At 39.8% G+C, this 20039-nt stretch overlaps 1 protein-coding gene across 1 annotated transcript in view; it reads right to left on the bottom strand.

Moving 5' to 3' along the window:
* The window catches only part of SLC7A5 (solute carrier family 7 member 5), a 445177-nt gene that overhangs the window by 354655 nt on the left and 70483 nt on the right, over window positions 1-20039 (bottom strand). The window contains exon 2 of the mRNA XM_044081532.1: window positions 7693-7818. Coding sequence (XP_043937467.1) covers window positions 7693-7818 — 126 coding nt within the window. The remainder of the gene's footprint in view (window positions 1-7692; window positions 7819-20039) is intronic.

Below are 20039 nucleotides of genomic sequence, written 5' to 3' on the forward strand. Positions count from 1 at the left end.
ATTGACATTTGTTAACAGGGTTTGTCCAACTGGGCTTGTGGCCCATTTTCAGTGGAGACGTGAGGAGAAAAGCTCCAGTAGTACATTTTAAACAAGTACAATTTTAAACAATATTGATATAATAGCAGTTATAGCAAAATGATTCACATATGTTGGGCTACATGCATAAAGTTAAAGTTGCACTACAAAGTAGCTAAGTAACAATTTTACATTGATACAGTTCAATAGGTCAACAATAAATATGTTTTGTTTGTATAAAATTATGCAAATGCATAGTAGACACATTGGAGAGAGGTGTAATGAGGTACTAAGTATGGTCCTTTTGAGGGTACATAAAGGGAATGAAGACTAGGTAGGGTCATGGCAAGGGCAGGTTCTGGAATTCAGAAAATAAGCTTTTAGTTCATTTTTAAAGTGTGAGGTGTGGGAGATTGAAAGTCAAGGGGAAGTTTGTTCCAAGTATGGGCAAGGGAGTGTTTGTACAGTAGTTTGCCTACTGACCTTTTTGGGTGGTAGATATCAAGTAATTGTTGGTTAGAAGTACGGAGGGTCCGGGATGGGATGTAGATGGAGACTAAGGAAGATAGAGATGGACAGAAGGAGGGTTTATAAAGAATAGAGTGTAGCATATGAAATTGATAAGATAGCAGAAACTGGGAATAATAAATGGAATTGTATCCAGTATCCAGGAGTGTGGAGTTATCTGGTTCCTGTGGTTCATTTTTTGGTACATCTGAAAGTGGTTCATCTAAAATTTTAGAAAAATGTATGAAATTAAATCATTTTATGGGCTAGGCCATAAAGATGCTATCTCACATGTTTCAATGTAGCCAGAGAGACAACATCTGTACTAGGAAGCTTTCTGTATTGTCTTTGGGGTAAACTAATTACTACTCTGGAAGCACAGAGGCATGAAATTGTTTTATGATTTTCAGCACCTGCCAAACATATGAGCAAAAGCCCTTGTGTGTGTATTGTTACAGGTAGGTGCCAAGTCCTGCCAGCAATGGGGTTTGCATGAGAACTAGAAGACAGATGACCAGAAATTATATCATTCTGCACTCTCTCTCAGAAGTAATATTTTAGAGATTTATTTTGAGAAGTCTCTTAGTGATACAGAGCATTCTGTATTCTGTCTCGGGCCTGACAACAAGAATACCCATTCACCACATCATCTGCCTTGCTCTATCAAGTAAGTACGGAATGGTAACTCTCTTTGATACAGTCAGGAATATAGTGAAACTCAGTTTAGATATTTTTCTTTATTTGTCTGAGCCTGTCCTTCAATGTTATTTTAAATATTTCCCGTGATTTGAACTCTGATGTCACTGTGAATATATACTTACTATTTTCTTTTTTTTTTATTTATTATTAAATATATTTAAACCTTTCACTGTGGCTGATCTTTGTAGAGATATTTAAGTTTTGAGAGTACTTGCACATTTGGTGACACTGTGTGGGCCACTCCTTATAGCCTTGCTCTTGGTCAAACTACCATTTGTATTACTATGAATTTCACTCAGTATGTTGGGTACCCTTGGAAGAGCCTTAAGGTAGCTGGCAGGAGTGTTTGGTGGCAGTCATAACTACTTTATAGTCTGGGCAGAAGGGGGCACAGCTAGTAAACCTGTGACAGCCTTTCCCAGGTGTGTGTGTGTGTGTGTGTGTGTGTGTGTGTAAATCAAATCTCAAAGAGTGTGTGTGTCACCTACTTGGGCAGGGACACAAAGCATTAGTTGGACAGAGGTTGCTGGAGGCCTTGGCTTGGACACAGCTGAAATCTCAACTCTATAGATATGCTGGTGGGGAGTCTTCCTGGGGATCTGGACAAAGAGGGAGTAACCAGCCCCGGACTGACTGTGGTCTGTGTGCTCTTAAGGGAAACAGCACTTGATGCAGAGAGCTGCAGCTGGAAATACTGTGTGTGTACCTGTTATCCTCCCAGTGAACATCCCCCACAGGTGCCAGTGGTGAGGATTGAGGCTCCTTGATTACTGACCCAGAGGAGGTTCAGGGTCACAGATACAAAGTCTGAAACTCACATACCTGGCATTATTTACTGACTGCAATCCACAACAATTTGCCAGAAAGCCACAAACTTTACATGGAGTAGACCAAATGTACCTCTCAACTTCCTTACTCAATGATTCTGGCCCAAGACAAAAATAATGGGAGAAAGGGACAATTTTAAATACTTTTTTACATCTTCTTTAACTGATAAACCCACTGACAAAGTGTCCCTTCATGGGGTGACCCAGGAGCACTGTCTGAGTGACTTGCTCAAAGTTACACAGTAGACAAATGGAGGTGGAAAGATTCAAAACCTATTCTTTTGACTGCAGAAGACGTTTGCTAACAATGCAGAGCCTTAATTGCCAGAGAACTCTATTTCATTTAAAAAGTTAACAGAACAGGTGTTGCAGGGACATGCATTTTCTGAACAGGCAATAAGAAACCCTAACAAATGGCATTACAGACTGACTGTAATCCTCAGGGAGTTACCAGGAGAAAAAAAATCATTATCCCCATCATTATTTATTATTTTTTTTTACTTCTGTGTTATCCAAGTAAAAAATACATACTAGATGACATATAAAAAAACCTAAAAAATACATATACATATTCATAAAAATATAATGTGGTAAAAAAGCATTTATACAAAAAAAAACACAAGAAAGGCATTTTTTTTTAATACGTCATCCAGTACGTATATTTTATGTATAATATATTTATAAGTGGGATAGATCTGTATACTATATTTATGGTTTTATAATTTGTTTTGGCTATATAATGTTTTAGGAAATGTTTTAGAAAATGTATTGAAGTGGTTAGGAGTAGTTAATTGAATGACGTCTTGGTAATGGGTGTCAATTGGGATGAGGTTATATATGATATGCTTCCTGTTGTGCTTTTTATCTTGATAAAGTCTCTAAATTGACAGAGACGAAAGCGTTTGCGTATATGTTCCAATAAAAGTGTATACGTTTTAAAGTATTTATTTTATTATTTGTTGTTGTTGGCAATTCTTTAAGTGATAGTACATTCAGACTGCATTATTGTGGTTTCCTGTCAGCTTCTGGATTCGGGGTCTTTTTTTGGATTTTGTTTGTGCATACTTGGTTTTGTTTTTCAATTGAACTGTACAGGTTATAGGTCACATTAAAGGTGGGAAAGTTTTGAAATTATTTATTGTGCTCGATTTATTGTGCTCTCATTTTTTATATCACACAAACCTGGCATTTTAACAGGGGTGTGTAGACTTTTTATATCCACTGTACATCTTTTATATATATGGGTCTACTTCTACTCATCGAATAACAGTTCCTTGAATTTCAAATAGCCGACTCCACTTCTGTGAACTTCCATTCTATCGAAAGCATGGGATACCGAACTTCGTTCCCTCGGAAACGAATCAATTGGCCACCAGGGTGAACTTTGCCCTTTTCCCCAGCATAGTCCAAATCTTGGAGTTAGCATACTTAGTTAGGTGGGGTGTGGTACGAAGCCCCCACTTGAGTGGATTTAATTTGTTTCCATTCAGTTTTTTTCCCTGGTGGCCAAGTGGTACATTTCCCAGGGAAAGGAGTTTAGTAGTCCATGCTTTTGATTGAATAGAAGTTTGCCGAAGTGGAGTTGCCTATTTGAAATTTGAAGAACTGTAATGTAAAAGTAGACTCATGCATCTACATACACACACACACACACACACACACACACACACACACACACCCTTGTGTATATACATATAAACATACAAGTTTTATTTATATATGTACAAAGACATACATGTGTACACACAAAACTACATACACATGCATATGTACACATATATGTGAGTATATGGATGTTTCCAAATTGATCTTTGGATGTGTTTATATATAAAAGTTATGTATTTACTATAAAAATAAAGCTGGATGAAAAGGTTTCTCCTCGTCAAAAAACAGGACAGACTGTATACTTTCAGTCAGCTCAGCACCAGAAATTTTCCTAGTCTACAAGGTATTTTCTTTTTACCCAAAATGCTGTGCACATCTCAAGAAGAAAAGCAGCTGACATTATAACCAATAACCCTTCAGACCATATCCACTATAAGGATGGGCCTGCTAAACCAGATCTACCATTATACTAAGTACATAACATGTTAATTGTTATGTGGAGTTCCAGGTTCTAGCTTATCCTCCTGGGTTGACATCATGGGAATATACCTGGTGATGAATGTGGCTCCAAAGAAGATTTAGGTATCACACCCAACTAACAGCGCTCTTTGTATCCCTAACTACATTTTCTGCCAGTGGCATACTAACAACTGGTCTCAGTGACCATAAGCCTACATAATTGTAACTGGAACAAACTGCCTATCTAGCAGGTACTAACTGATTTAACATCTGTTAACTGGTAAGCCGTCGATGATGTTGAATCAGTCCACTGAACAAGCTGTACTACACTTGTTCAAACTGTCTAACAATACTTGACAATATGTCCCAGAAAGAACTGCAGAGTTTAAAGTAAATATCTTCTACAGCCAAAGAAAAAAAATCAGCATCTTACCCTCTTCTCTTCAAATTAGTCTATGTATATTGCATTAAAAAATACTAAAGTCACACTGATCTCCATTAAAAGATATACTTCCATCAGTCCTTCTTTCATACTCTATTATCAAACAAATTTTGACAAATGGTATTGTCCATACTATTTGGAAAAATCCAAAATTATATTATATCTTTACTTACAACAACAAAAAGAAAACTATAGGCTAATCCCCATCACAAGTCCACCATCTAAACTTTTAGAAAAAAAGAGTCCATAGTCAGCTAATGGAATACTTAACCTCAAACAATAAATCTCAGTGCAGCCTAACATGTCTTCACCCTCATAACAGTACAGAAACTAGACCATCTGAACTCACAAACTTTAGTGCTACAAAAAGTGATGAAGGCAAACATAACCACTGTACTTTTCATTGAGGTCTCCAAGGCTTGTGATGGAATTTACTACAAAATGTTACTACATAGGCTGCAAACTTTGGGCTGCACAACTTCAGTTATAAACTGGTTCCCAAGTTACTCAACTAACAGACATCAACCCATTGGATGGAACACTGTTTTATCTCATATGACCCAAACCAACTTAGGAGTCCCAACAAAGCCACATTTTAGGGCCATTGATTTTCACTGTCCTCCCCAACAACATGTCCTCTCTCTTTCTCACACACACACATATACACACACACACACACATACATACATACATACACACACACACACACACACACACACACACACACACACACACACACACACACACACACACATACATACAAACACACACACATACACATACACACACACTGAAATTAGTTCAGTATGTGGACAATTCTACATAATCAGTGGTCCTCCACACGTAAAATTCTCTTACCTCTCAACCACAACTATCAGTATGCTAACATCATGGGTGGACGATTACAAACTAAAACTTCTGACCAAAAGGTCAATACCAATCTACTCTGTCTACAAATGATACCACAATTCAGATAGTTTATTAGTACAAGAATCATGGTGTAGTCATTGATAACAATTTTTGTGTTCAGCAAAAGCATTAACCACACAGTTAATGACATTCCTAAGACTTGGAGAGTTATGTTGAACGTGAGCCTCAACTATTACCATCTACTAAAAAGACCTTAGCTATCTCACTACTTCAACCTAAATTATGCTAAGGCATGGGTTCACTGGTAAGATTCATAGAAGAGCTTTTCAAAAGCTTGCATCTACCTACTACAAGACAGTGAAATGTGTTGCTCAACCATTTGACAATATTCATTTACACAATTAAGAAATTTGGATGGAGGTAATTCTCTAACACAGTAAAACACATCCACATTACTTTCACACAAAAAAATTACAAAAATGGTAAATGCCCTTCACTGTTTTACTGCTATCCATCTACACAACTGGTGTGATCCTCCAATAAAACCTACTACCAGTAAAAAAAAATAAATAAAACAATATGTACACAAATACATATATTTATATTTCAAGACTTGGAGGCTGGGCTCCCCATCATTCTCTGGCCACTATGTGAAACTCTCTTTCTACAGTGCTTCATCTCATTAAAGCCTTTCTACCTACCTACCCATCTCATAATATCCACCGCTCTCAACCTGCATCACTGTCATCTCTTTGCACTTTACATCAGTACCTTTTCCCCCATAATTCCTTATTCTTTGATTACTTTCTATCCATAACTTAAGTTTCACAGCTATTTTAGCCATCTCCATCATCTTACCTCACTGAAACTCTACTTAATTTTCAAGCTACTCTTTTACTATAAATAATCTAATGCTCGAAAAGTTTCTTGATAACTTCCAATCTTGATCTGTGCTTTAATTAAATTATTCTGTACATTTATGGATTTGTATTCCTAGGTTCCCTCTAAAGATGGCCTTTGCCCATTAGGGTTAAACTCATCAAAACATGTAAATAGGGAAAAATAAAAACAAATTGTGAAATAACTGACTGAAGCCCAAGGAGCAGTAGTACAAATATCACCTAAAGATGCATTTTTTTAATAATGCATTACAAGCTGATGGTACTCTAGTTGTGTGTGTTCCAGAGGGCAATCTGTTATCGTTTTTCTTAAAAATAATTTGACACAGTCAGTAAACTGCTTGAGCAAAATAAAACTGCATACCAAAGTTACAAAGGTCATCAGAAAATAGGACAACATTTGTGTATCCTTCCCGAATGAAACAGTTCTGTCTGCATAAAATCTGAGCCTTTTGGGGACATCCATGCAATGTTAAGAGATAAGGAGCAAACATGGTTGGGCTTCGTGTCTACCATAAGTAGAAATTAATGATTAGTTCTCAATGCCACTCTATTTTAATTGAAGTACAAACAAGTAAAACAGGAGTCACTGGAACTACTAGCAGCTGGTAAGGAAGTGGTTTATTCGACTCAAACAACTTTTAAAACCTCTAGTAAAAACTTTTACCTTAAACAAAGTTTCTTCAGGCATATCATATTCTTTTTCTGCCTCTGCTATTCTAATCAAAGTCCAAGTAGTAAGGAACTTGATGTGCATACCATAGACTCAAGGGCTGTAAGGACTAGAGCCTCACCAACAACCCTGAGTATGCAGTAATATCTGTACCGTGCACAGTCCCTTGTGCCTTACTGCCCGCATGCAGGCACATAAAAATTGTAGTAATAAGGAAATGCAATTTTAATGCTGGGTTCTGGATCCCTGATGACCTCCTAATTCACAAGATATCCCAAATAAGTCTATGCAGAACCAGATGTTAAGTTACCACAATGCTGAATCTGTGAAAAGATACTCTGGCTGCAGGATGTGCCCTCCCTACTCACTTCCACAAAATAATGCATGCAAAGTTAACCATGCAAAGATTCAAACCACTGTAGCTCCAAAAACTTGCTCTCCTCAAACAGATTGGGGCTGGAGAGTCCAACACCTTCTTGTTCCCCTATGAAATCCTGATCAACAGCATGTAAAAGGGATATACACTAGAGTACCTGCAAATGAAGCCAGATACAATTTGTTTTCAACTTTTATGTTGCAGTGCATTCCATTTTGAATAAACATGATTCTTTGGAAAAACATAATCAAAACCATCCCAAAACATTTAAATCCAGTTTTATAACATGCATCTGTAAAGTATTATGTGCAAATTACCTCTGCCAATCTGAATAAAACCAAGTAGAATTATCAATCCAAGAGCAGAAAGTTTTGCGGCTGCAAATGCATCTTGAACCCGAGTCGCTGCTTTAACACTGTAACAATTCACCGCAGTCAGGAGCACTGAAAAAAAAAGTATTTCAATTTAATAAAATTTTATTTTATTTTTTTCTACCCTATCAATTTTTTTAACTTTATTTAGAAGGCATGTGTGCTGCTCTAAATTAATGCTATTTTATCGGCACACTTGTTACAAAATTCAAATAAACCAATCTTCACATAGCTATAGAGACAACATGAAAATATACTACTGCACACTTCAGACTTCATTCATTCACTCTGTAATACCCACATTATTCAATTAAGGATTGAGAGAGAAAATGTAAATCTATGAAGAAGCCTAACTCATCTTGCATGAGACACCGGTCCATCTCAGGAAGCACTCGTGTATGACCAGTCAGACAGATAATGGCACACACACATGCACATGGCAAGACACAACCACACAATCTGGAAGCTTCCCTATTAGTCAACTGCATGTTTTTAGGCTGTGGCAGGGAACAAAAGCAACTAACAAAAATCACAGAGAGAGAGAGAGGATACGCAAACTTTATAAAAAAGCACCCACTGTTAGAATTGAACTGGAGAACTAAGCACTCTAAGGCAGTAATGCTAAAAAATGGATCATTGTGCCTCCTCAGTCCACACACACACACACACACACACACACACACACACACACACACACACACACACACACACACACACACACACACACACACACCAATGAACACCACTGGTATAATAATGAAAAAAATATATACTGAATGGCACACTGAATTCAAGACAGAAAACAGACAAGTACAATGACAATAGCATTTAATAGGAAAACATTCACATCTGGACTTATTTTTTACTACATATAGTCATTATAATTCATGTTTTACTACACCTACTTAACACAGACAATATAATACATTTTTATTACACCTGGTATATATAGGGTAGACTTTATGCTTAGACACGGAGATTGTTCTTTCTCCTTTGGCTTTAGACTCTCCTCTCGACCCAACCAGCTCCATTTCGCCCTCGCTACCGCTTGGGCTCACTCCGCTCCCCTACCCTACCCCATTCCCACCCACCCTCTCTTTCATTACATTTATACTTCTCTAGTCACCCCCTTTCCTCTGCACCATTCACAGCCACACCCCCTCCCACCAACTGCCTTTTCTCACATATCTCTACTTCCTTTCCCTCTTTTTTATCTTTCAAATGCCCCATTCAATTTATCAAGCTCTTTTCCTCATCCCCTTTACCCTTCTCCTAACATTTCTAAGTCTAGTAACAGCAATAACTCCCTCTTTCTCCCCCATCTCTCTTTCCCAGACTACATTAATACTCCTCATAATACCTACTCTGACATTAACCCCAGCCTCTCCCATTCACCATGCTAAACTACCCATCTTCCCCTCTAACTACACTTTGCAATTCTGACCATACTCCCACTTTCTACAGTTACTTATCACTAAAGTCTCTAATCTCATCCACCACTCCTTCCACTTCCCCACTCTTACTTGTTCAGGTGACATCCACCCTAAACCAGGGCCCCCTAATTCTCCCAACTGTCCAAATCATACCTTCCCCAAGTGTTCTAAATCTCTCCATATCACCAAAGTATCTGCAACAAAACCACTTAACTTCACACTTGGCTTACCCTTAACAAAACTGATATTTTAGCTTCCAAAGAAACATGGTTAAAGCCCAGAATTCAGAACTCAGAATTTTTCCCTCCAAACTATATCATTAGGGCAGACAGGCAAAAGAAAAAATGAGGTGGCGTAACCCTCATCTACCCTGATTCCCTCAATATTAGCCCATATAATGGTCACATCCCCAAATTCCAAAACACCAAAATTCTAATCTCCTTTCTTGAAATTAACCAGTCAAATAAACTTTGTATTACTATGCTATATATCCCACCAGGTAACATTCCTACACTGGAAGATATTTTATCTTGGCTTTCCCTCAACATAACAAATGAAACTACTGTCCTCTGAGGCATGAATATCGATTGGTCTTCTGTCTCCTCTAACCAGTCTTCTGCCAGTATAAACCTTTTCCACTTCACTCAATTTATTAATAACGCTACTAGGTACAATAACAAAACCAATGTAGGCTCCATCCTTGACTGGATTCTAGTTTCAAATACACCCAAATTCACTTCCTCTGACACTTTAACTCAATTAGTGATCACCTCCTTTCTTTCCCAATCCAAGCATGCTCAGCCATCCCATAAAAACATAATATTAACTTTGTGCAAAACCTCTCTAATTTCAACAGCACCCTAAATAGCAAACTGGAGCATCCTTAAAACTCTCCCCCTGGATGATGCAGTATACTACTTTAAAAATTCTTTCCTAGAATTACTAGATTGACTAGCTCCTTCAAGATTTAAAAGAACTAAAACATGTAACACCCCTTGGCTATCTAAAACTACCACAGAAATCATGCACAACAGGGACAAAGCGTGGAAAGCATGGCTTAAATCAAGAATACATCCACACTTATGCAATATAAAAAGTTCTGTAACCAAGCCAAAAAACTCAATGCCAAAGACCAGCAAAACTACTTTTGGCACAAAACCCAGTCCTTGTCCACACCCTGACAAACCTCCTGAACAAATGGCTGGTATCTAACTCATACTTTATCAACACCACTGCCAATATAACCTCCACTTTCTCCTGTCCTCTCCCCAACTCCACTACCACTTCCCCTCCATCTCGTAGCCCACCTCAAAATATCCCAAACTCTACTTGTTCTGCTCACCAGATATCTCCACCCACTGAAACTCTTCACCCAAACAGCACCTACACAACTACCTATCCTACTCTCAACCTCTCTCCCATCTCTATCAGCTATGTCAAAAAACTGCTTCTACAATTAAAGCCCTGCATAAATTCTGCTGACAACATTCCTGCAAAATTTCTTAAACTGGCTGCAGACTCATTGGCATATCCCATAAGCATTCTCATTAACGGATCTATCCAGGAATCCTATGTCCCTACTATATGGAAAAAAGCTATAATATTACCTCTCCATAAAGGTGGCCTCTCAACTAACATCTCTAACTTCCGTCCCACTGCTATACTTTCCCCTATCTCCAAAATCCTATAAAAATGTATTCAGAAACAACTTTTAGATTTCCTTCTACAACACAACTTTCTCTCCCGCACACAGCATGGGTGCTGCCCAGGACATAGCACCTCTACTGCTCTAATGTCCTTCTTAGATACAGTCAATAAAGCCACAGATACAGGAAATATTGTATCAACCCTTTTTCTAGACCTGTCAAAAGCATTTGACACCATCTCCCACTCCATCCTCCTTTCTCAGCTCTCTAGTAAAGGCCTATCTCCCCCTTCCCTTAACTGGTTCAGCAGCTATCTAACAGAGAGCATGCTGTTGAATGGCAAAACTTCATCTCCCCCTTCATTCACAACCCTACAGGGGTATCCCAAGGTTCAATTATTGGCCCTCTTCTCTAATACATTTATCAATAATCTGCAACAGGTTATCTCACGGGGCTCCCTAATCCTGTATGCAGACTACACTATAGTCTGCGCCTGCTAACAATGTTAGCACTCTAAACAAGCTACTTTTTCATCAACAGAATTTCTGGCTACACAAAAATCACCTCTCCCTCAATCCCCCCCCAAAAAAAAACTTCTAATCTTCACTCCCAAAAGAAACTCTCCCATCAGTAAGGCTGACCTTGAAAATTTCTCCCAAATTGAGCTAGTTACACACACCAAACTGCTAGGAGTAACTATTGATGAAAATCTTAAATTCGATCACCCCATCCAAAATAATATCAGTAAGACCCACAGAAAACTAGGGCTGCTGTATAGACATAACAAATTTCTCTCTATCCCTTCCAAACAAGCACTCGCACAATCCTACCTTCTTCCTTCTCTAACTTATGAAGCCCCCTTATTAACCAATCTCCAGTCTTCCTTAATGGCCAAATTAGATACTTGCCATAACAAAATTGCTAAATTCGCCACAAATAATCGCCACTCTACTCACCACTGTACTGCCCTAAAGCAACTGAAATGGCTTGAACTCACCCACTATCTTCTTCTCCAGCTTTCCACTACTCAAACTGATCTATAAACCTTATGACTGTTCAGCTCTCAGCTCCATTTTTCTCCCTGTATAATCCTGCCCTTCCTCTCTGCTCTGAGCACCAACCTCTGCTCCAAATACACAAGCCAAAACTCCCAGCAGGCCAACTATTATACTCGTGGACCATCTCTAAAGTCTGAACAACCTTCCAGCTCCAATCAAACTGCAACCATCACCAGCTATCTTCAAAGTTGCCCTCCACAGCAAACTCTCCTCTTCGTGGATATGTAACTGCTCAACTCCTTCTTCCAGCAGTTACCTAAATTCTAACCTACATATAAAACAGTACAACTCTGTCTGCACTCAAATTCACCTTCTTTCACTACTGTAAATTGCACCCCTTATTCTAGGTTGATGTGGCTTTCCCCATGGTCACTCTGTTTTATGTAAATACTATGTAAATATTAAATTAGAAAACTTTTATGTTCTTGTTTGGTGCAACTAATTAGTTTACATGTATAGGGGTAGGTTGTACTTGTGTGTCAATTGGTCACTTTATACTATGCAGTAACTTTTCTAACCAAATTCTAAAGTTATTGAAGCCTTTATATACTGTTTTTCTGGTACAATTTATGCATCTCTTTGTATATTGGCAAGTTCTACTACTGTACAATTTTTACTGTGAACAATTACTTACTTTGTTTGTGATTCTTCCTGTTACTGTGGAGCTTTTCTCCCCGGGGCTCCAATAAAAATGGGCTAGCCAGGCCCAGTGGATTTTCCCGGTAAATAAAAGTCAATAAATAAATTATTCCATTTCTACATCCACAGTTTGCCTCTTTTTGTAACCGATTTTTCTGGATGGCAAAGAAAGGCAAGATGATTGTGATGATACTGATCTCAGATGGTAGGCCATTCCACATTTTAGTATCATTAATGGAGAAAGCATCAGCTCTGCATTTTAGACAGTATACAGACATTCTAACACAAAGTTAAGCAAAAGTGGGTGACTAGAGTTTTACAGAATGGACATTAGAATAGGTCCTTGCTGAGGGAACTTAGTATTCCCAGGTGTAGAAATCTGAAGATTAAATGGACTGAAAAGTGTGCTGTTGCCACAGCCATCTAACAACATGCTGCATGATTGTTTTTAGGGGGAGAACAAACACATCCAGATTATTTTCCTTGCATATCTTTTCTAGAGTCACTCTCCTATAGTGTACATTTCATAGCACTCCCAGATGCGTCTCAGCAAAGAGCAGAACTATGCGCTTCACCTCTCACTTCTACAACTTTTATCAAACAACCTTGCTGGTAAACCTCAGAAAAGGTCTGTTCACGCAGACCTTTGAACAATGCACACCAATGGCAAATAAGTGTTCTCCATTCTTCAACTCCTAACATATACACACATGCTAAACCAGACCTATTCCAAACCAAGGCTCTGACGTAGCTCTCTGAGGCATATTACATTTGCTGACAGAAGAGGCAGCAATTAGCCTATCTAATCTGCCCTTAAATATCATGAGCAAATGGTTAATTTGGCCATTATGCACTACCACCCCCATGACCCATCTTCAGTGAACAGCCATACTGTGTTGCAGTTGTATAGGAATGAAAAAAAAAGTATATTTTAAAATGCCCTGCCATTACTGGTGATATCTCCAGAGTTACGGAACCTTGGAGCTAAATGTGTGCATCAGGAGCTGTGCCCCAACACTATACTGTGTTCACTAAACACCTAGTACTTGCTCAAAAAATCTAAAAATTATAATGGTGACTGCTTATACTCTGTAAATGTTGCTAAACTGTGGAACTCTATCTCAGCAGGTATCAGAAATATTGCATCTTATCCATAATTTAAAATCTCTGAAGTAGTAAAAACAAAACAAAAACTTACCTACACGTTGCTGTACCCCTACACGGTGCTGCGCCCCCCCCACACCCCCTGCAATTTAAATATACCAACTCTGAGATCGCACTACAGTGTGGAAGATAGAAATCTTCCCATTCCGCACTATACGAAGATGCCCATTCTGCATGTTCGAAATTTCAAAAGTCGATCATATGGTCTCAGCCATATGGGAATCAGCTTTTTGAAATTTCGATAATGTGTAGGGGACCCTTTGTAACATATCTCCTTCTAGGCCACCCAGATACTTACTCATTCTTGCAAATCAAATTCAAGTCCCTATCTGTAAGTAATATTCCCTGCTGAAAGCTGATTTCTTTCCAATTTTTTAAGCTCCATAACAGCAGTTTTAGGTGGAATATAAATACATGCCAGTGTAATCCTCATCCCTTGCCAGTAGCCCCTTATTATCGCAAAGCTACCATTATATTCCGGTTTTTAATCTTCTGTCACTAATAGAGCTCTTCTAGCAATTAACAGAAGTACTCCTTTTTCTGTGTCCCTGATATTCTGCAGAAAATCCATCCCAAATTCCTTTCTTCATCAAATTCACACGTTCAGTTCTTTCCAAATGTGCCTCTGTAGCAATGCTATTTGCACTCTGCATTTCTTAATATAATTATTTCCTTTTTGTCTACACCTGTGAGACCATTCACATTCCAAGATTGTAGGGAAAGTATCACCATTATGGTAAGTCATTATTCTCACCAATTATATATGGTAGTTTTTTTAAATATCTATTTCCAGCTTTTAGACACATGCCCCCATTAATGTTTAGCAGCTTAATCCTTTATACAGTTTTTTTTCCTCAACATCGAAACCTATGTCACATTTTACAAGACTTTTTGTTTTAATAAAAATCTTCAAATAAAAAATAAACACACCATCAGAACCCCCACAGCCTGTTAACTTAATGCAAACACAACTATGTACATCTTCAAATAATGATGTTTAACCCTCCTAGTAGGAACATTTGTGCCAAACAGACTGCTGCTAACACTGGAAACAGAGGTTATCCACAATAAGATGCATGTTATTGCCTGTGCTTCTACTTACACTAATTGGTAACTGTTCATTTTTATTTTTATCCCCCCTCCCCCTCACTACCACCAGATGTGAAAACAACCTGCATGCTTTCACAAATCATGAACTTTCAGCCTTGAAGAAATCAGTGTTCTGTCTTTTATTGCCCCATTACCAGCCTGTCTCCATAGAAACATAACAGAAAACACGATGGACCCCAGGAACTACCGCCCCGTTAGCCTGACGAGCCTGGTCTGCAAGGCCATGGAACATATCATCGTGGAACTCAAACAAAGACATTGGTAATCTCCAAACTCTGGACCCTACTCAGTTTGGATTTGTAAAAGGCAGATCATGTCTCCTAAACCTGACTGACTTCTTTGAAGCAGTCACCAAAGCCATAGATGAGGGTAAAATGGTTCACACAGCTTATCTAGATCTCGCCAAGGCTTTCAACACCATCCCCCACTCTGGAATTATAGATAAGCTCACTAAACTAGGTATAAATCCCTATGTCACAAGATGGGTTGCCAACTGGCTCATGGACAGAACGCGTACTGTGAAAGTAGCGGATTCCAAATCCGACATCAGACCAGTGACAAGTGGAGTACCACAGGGTTCAGTCCTGGGTCTTCTCCTGTTTGGTATCTACTTCTCTGAAGTGCAGGCCAACACAGAAGGTCTTTGGCTAACAAAGTTTGCAGATGACTGCAAACTAGGAGCCATAAATCGAAACTCCTAACAATGTGGACAAACTACAAAAGGGCCTCACTGAGACAGATACCTGGTGTCAAAGCCATGGTCTGAAGCTCAATGTCAAAAAGTGTATTGTCATCCTCTTTGGTAAAAACTCTGTACCCATGAACTACCACATAGCCGGTAGTCTACTTAATGCCGAAAATGTGATGAGACCTTGGGACACAGGTGGACAGTAGTCTCTCCTTTGATAATCACATTGCCACAGTGGTCAGGAAACCCTTCTACGTGGCTCATCTCATCACAAAAGGATTCTCATCCAGAAAAAAAGAGGTCATTGTTCCCCTCTACTCATCACTCATTAGACCCATTATAGAGTACAACGCCCCTTTTGGTATGTACCTCACAAGACATCTACAACTGGAAAGACCACAGAAATACCTCACAAAGAGGATTACTGGCCTCAAACAGATGCCCTATGTAGGCCATCTCAAAAAACTACAGCTTTACTCCATCGCATATCGCCTACTCAGGGGCGATCTCTGCCTAACATACAAAGCTATGTCAAACCCAGAGCTGTTGGACATGCTCCACTTAAAGAAACCCCAATCCCTCCGAGCTACACGCTCTAGGGACCTTAACCTTGTCACCACAATAAACAGAACATGCTGGAGGGATAGATTCCTGTCCCAGAGACTTCCCATACTCTGGAACAGACTACCTATCTATGTCAAACAGAGCTCCTCATTAGCACTCTTCAAGAAAAATCTTGATGATTGGATGGGAAATGGGAAATTCACCCCGGGGATCACTTCTGTGGCTCTTCTCAACAGGGGCACAGGAAAATAATTTTCTTGGGTGGCGAATGCCAGGGTACATTTTTTGGCTAGGCTTGTATGGGCCCTAGGGCCGATAGCCTAGTACCTACCTATGAACCTATGACAAAAAGGAAATGTAATTCTCTGCTGCAGCCTGAAAGACAAGCTGAAACATTTACTGCTAAAGGAAAACTTTCCATTGTATTCAGTGTTCTCCTATTTACTTGTTTCCACTTAAAATGGATCATTAGATGTTGCCAAGTCTTAATCCAGACATTCACCTTTGCCAAAGTAAGAAAAAGCACATCAGACCTACATATATCACCATCTGTGCGCATTTACATCCTATCCCCCATCTCAACAACCCAAGATTACAGCTTATTAACTTAAACATGCTTTTGTCTCGTTTTTCACCATACTGCATACATTTCTTAATACCAAAAATGAAGAGAGAGAAGAGGAAAAAAAGGCATCTGTTTACCATAGTAACGTTATCACATACAACTACAAATACTTTCTACTAAAGTTATTGCAATATAAATTACATATTTTATAGTAAATACTGTTAAGAACAGAAATCTATTTTTTTACGGTTACCTTTTTCCTTCTTCCTCCTCTGCTCAGAGTCCTTCTCAATATTAATGACATGAAGTGAGGCAAATGGTTTTCAGTTCCCATAAGTTTAACAAAGTCAACAAAAGTCCACTTTTTCCACTTAATGTTATACAGCCATATTTCACAAATGTGAATGATGCTTTCACTCTCACATATATTCATTAATTTCCATGTTGCTGTTTTTCTGGTTCATTTCCATCTCCCAAGACTAGATTCTAGTTCACTTCCAAGGTATTCTCAAATCTTCTGGTCAATTCCTCAGCTTCTCTGTCTCTCAACCATTTTCCTTTGGAACACCAGAAAAGGTTTCAATGGCAAAGTATCTCTGTGTGCTTTATCAGAAGAATGAGTCACATTCTGCTCGATAGCTCACTTTTTGTTGGAAAAATGTTTGCATTTCCTCCTTAGCCTGTTTTGCATCAAAAATTTACTTCGATCCTCCAGGAGAAAAGTATTCTTAAGACAGCTGGATACAGCAGCTTGAATCTCACAACTGCCTCTTATAGGTTCATAGGTTCATACTAGGCTATCTGCCCCAGGGCATTTATAAGCCTAGCCAGAGTGTGTGTGGCTTTCACCACCCCTTAGGATGAGAATACTATACCCATTAGTTTGCTGTGCCTCTGTCCAGCAGTGACACAGAGATGATTCCCGGGGTAAACCTACGATCTCCCATCCACTTGTCAAGATTTCTCTTGAACAGAGTCAGTGAGGGGCTCTGCCTCACATGGACTGGGATTCTGTTCCATAGTGTAGGGAGTCTCTGGGTGATGAATCTGTCCCTCCAGCACGTCCTATTTATATCCGTGTTGAGGTTTAAGTCAATTGCTCTCGTGGCTCTGGTGGATTTGGATTTTTTGAGGTGGAGCATGTCCATTAATTCCGGGTTGGACATGGCCTTGTATGTCAGGCACAGATCACCTCTGAGCAGACGGTATGCGACTGAATAGAGCTGGAGTTTCTTCAGTCGGGCATCGTATGACATATGTTTGAGCCCCTTTATCCTTTTGGTGAGGAACTTTTGGGGTCTTTCCAACTGCTGCAGGTGTCTGGTAAGGTACATTCCGAATGGGGCGTTTTACTCAATCATTTGTCTGATAAGTGAAGAGTACAGGGGTACAATGACCTCTCCTGATCTGGATGTGAATCCCTTCATGATCAGGTGGGCAATGTAGAAGGTCTTCCTAACCACTTTGGCAATGTGAGTGTCAAAAGAGAGGTTACTGTCAACTTGGGTCCCCAGGTCCCTGATAACGTCTTCCGTGTTTAATGGATTACCACCTATGTGGTAAATAGGGAATGGATTACCACCTATGTGGTAAATAGGGGTTACCTTGTTTTTCCCAAAGGGTATGACTATACATTTTTTGGCATTTAGCTTAAGGCCATGGCTCTGGCACCAGTTATCCATTTCTATGAGACCTCTCTGGAGGATGTCTGTGTCTGATGGAGTGTCAATTATGGTGCCCAGTTTGCAGTCATCTGCAAATTTTGTCAGCCACAATCCCCCTATGTTTGCCTGCACTTCAGAAAAATAAATGCAGAACAAGAGGGGGCCCAGGACTGAGCCCTGTGGGACACCGCGCGTGACCGGCTTAGAGTCTGACATGGCACCAGCAACACTAACCCTGTGTGTTCTGTCCTTGAGCCAGTTTGCAACCCATCTTGTGACATATGGGTTTACATCTAAGCTGGTGAGCTTTTCTATGATGCCCGAGTAGGGTATTGTGTCGAGCGCTTTTGCTAGGTCAAGGTAGGCTGTGTGAACTGCTTTACCCTCATCAATGGCCTTAGTGACCGTTTGAAAAAGTCGACCAAGTTCAAGAGGCAGGATCTGCCCTTGACAAAGCCAAATTGGGTAGGATCCAGTGTCTGTAGGTCCCCAATGTCTTTATTTATGAGTTCCATTATGATCCTCTCCATAGCTTTGCAGACAAGGCTCGTCAAGCTTATGGGGCGGTAATTTCCAGGGTCCGTAGAAGCACCGCCTTTGTGGAGTGGGACCACAGTTGCCGTACGCCATTCTTTGGGTACATATCCTGTAGTAAGGCTAAGATTAAACAGCAGCCTTATGTGTGGGTTTAGTTCCTCATTGAGTTAGTGTAGCACACAGCCGGGGACACCGTCCGGTCCCATTGATGCTGTGTTTTTTGCTTTAGAGAGAGCAGCTCTCACCTGAGCATCTGAGATGTTTGGGAGGCTAGACTCTGGTGGGATAGATATTTCTCCTTTTGGGGGGGAGGGAAGAAATTTGCACTGAACCTGTCTGCCAGTATGTTGGCAATGTCTGTGGGTTCAGTGATTTTTTTATCATTTTGGACTAATTCTGAGCATATCTGGGAGTTTCCACCCAGGTTTCTAACATAGCTAAAGAAGGCCTTATGATTGTCTTTTGTGTCATTAGCGATTTTTCTCTCAAAGTTGGCCTTGGATGATTTTATGAGTGATCGTAGTTTTTGCTAGTATTGATCAGAGATGCCTTCCCTTTTAGGGATTTTGCTCTGTCATGTAGTAGCTTTCTCCTCTTGTTGTAGAGTTTGTTTATGGCTGGGGTCCACCAGACCGGGCGCCTGCCTTTGGTGGAAAGGGTCTTGATTTTATTAGGGATTGCTTGATCCATACATTCCTGGAGGTGCTCGTAGAAGGCATTTGTAAGGGTTTCAGCAGCGTGGGTTGTGGTTTCCACTGGCTCGGGGGCCTTGAAGGATACCACTCCAGTCTTAAGAAGTGTGAAGTTTGCTTTTGAGAAGTTCTTCACTGTGGTCTTTTTTGCTGGGGGTGGGGGTGGGATGTGGATCTCCAATGAGATTAATTTATGGTCTGATCTCACCAATGAGGGATATACTTCCGGTGTGGAACATTTTGTCCCCATGTTTGTGATGATCAGGTCTAGCATATTTTCTCCTCTTGTGGGAATGGTGACTAGTTGTTCCATAGCATTTGAGTTTATGAACTCCAGGAACCTTTGGGCTAGGGTGTTGGGGCTTGAGTAATGTTCCCAGTCTATGTTTGGGTAGTTGAAGTCACCCAATATGATGGTGTTTGGAGAGACATTCATACTCTCCATTGTCTTCAGGAAGGCTGTGTGGGTTTCCTGAGTTTCAGAAGGTGGTCTGTAGCATGCTACAAACTGTAGGGCAGTTTTACCTATGGTT

This window comes from Protopterus annectens, chromosome 8.part0 (genome assembly GCF_019279795.1).
Source record: "Protopterus annectens isolate FY-2018-M chromosome 8.part0, PAN1.0, whole genome shotgun sequence".
NCBI lineage: Eukaryota > Metazoa > Chordata > Ceratodontiformes > Protopteridae > Protopterus > Protopterus annectens.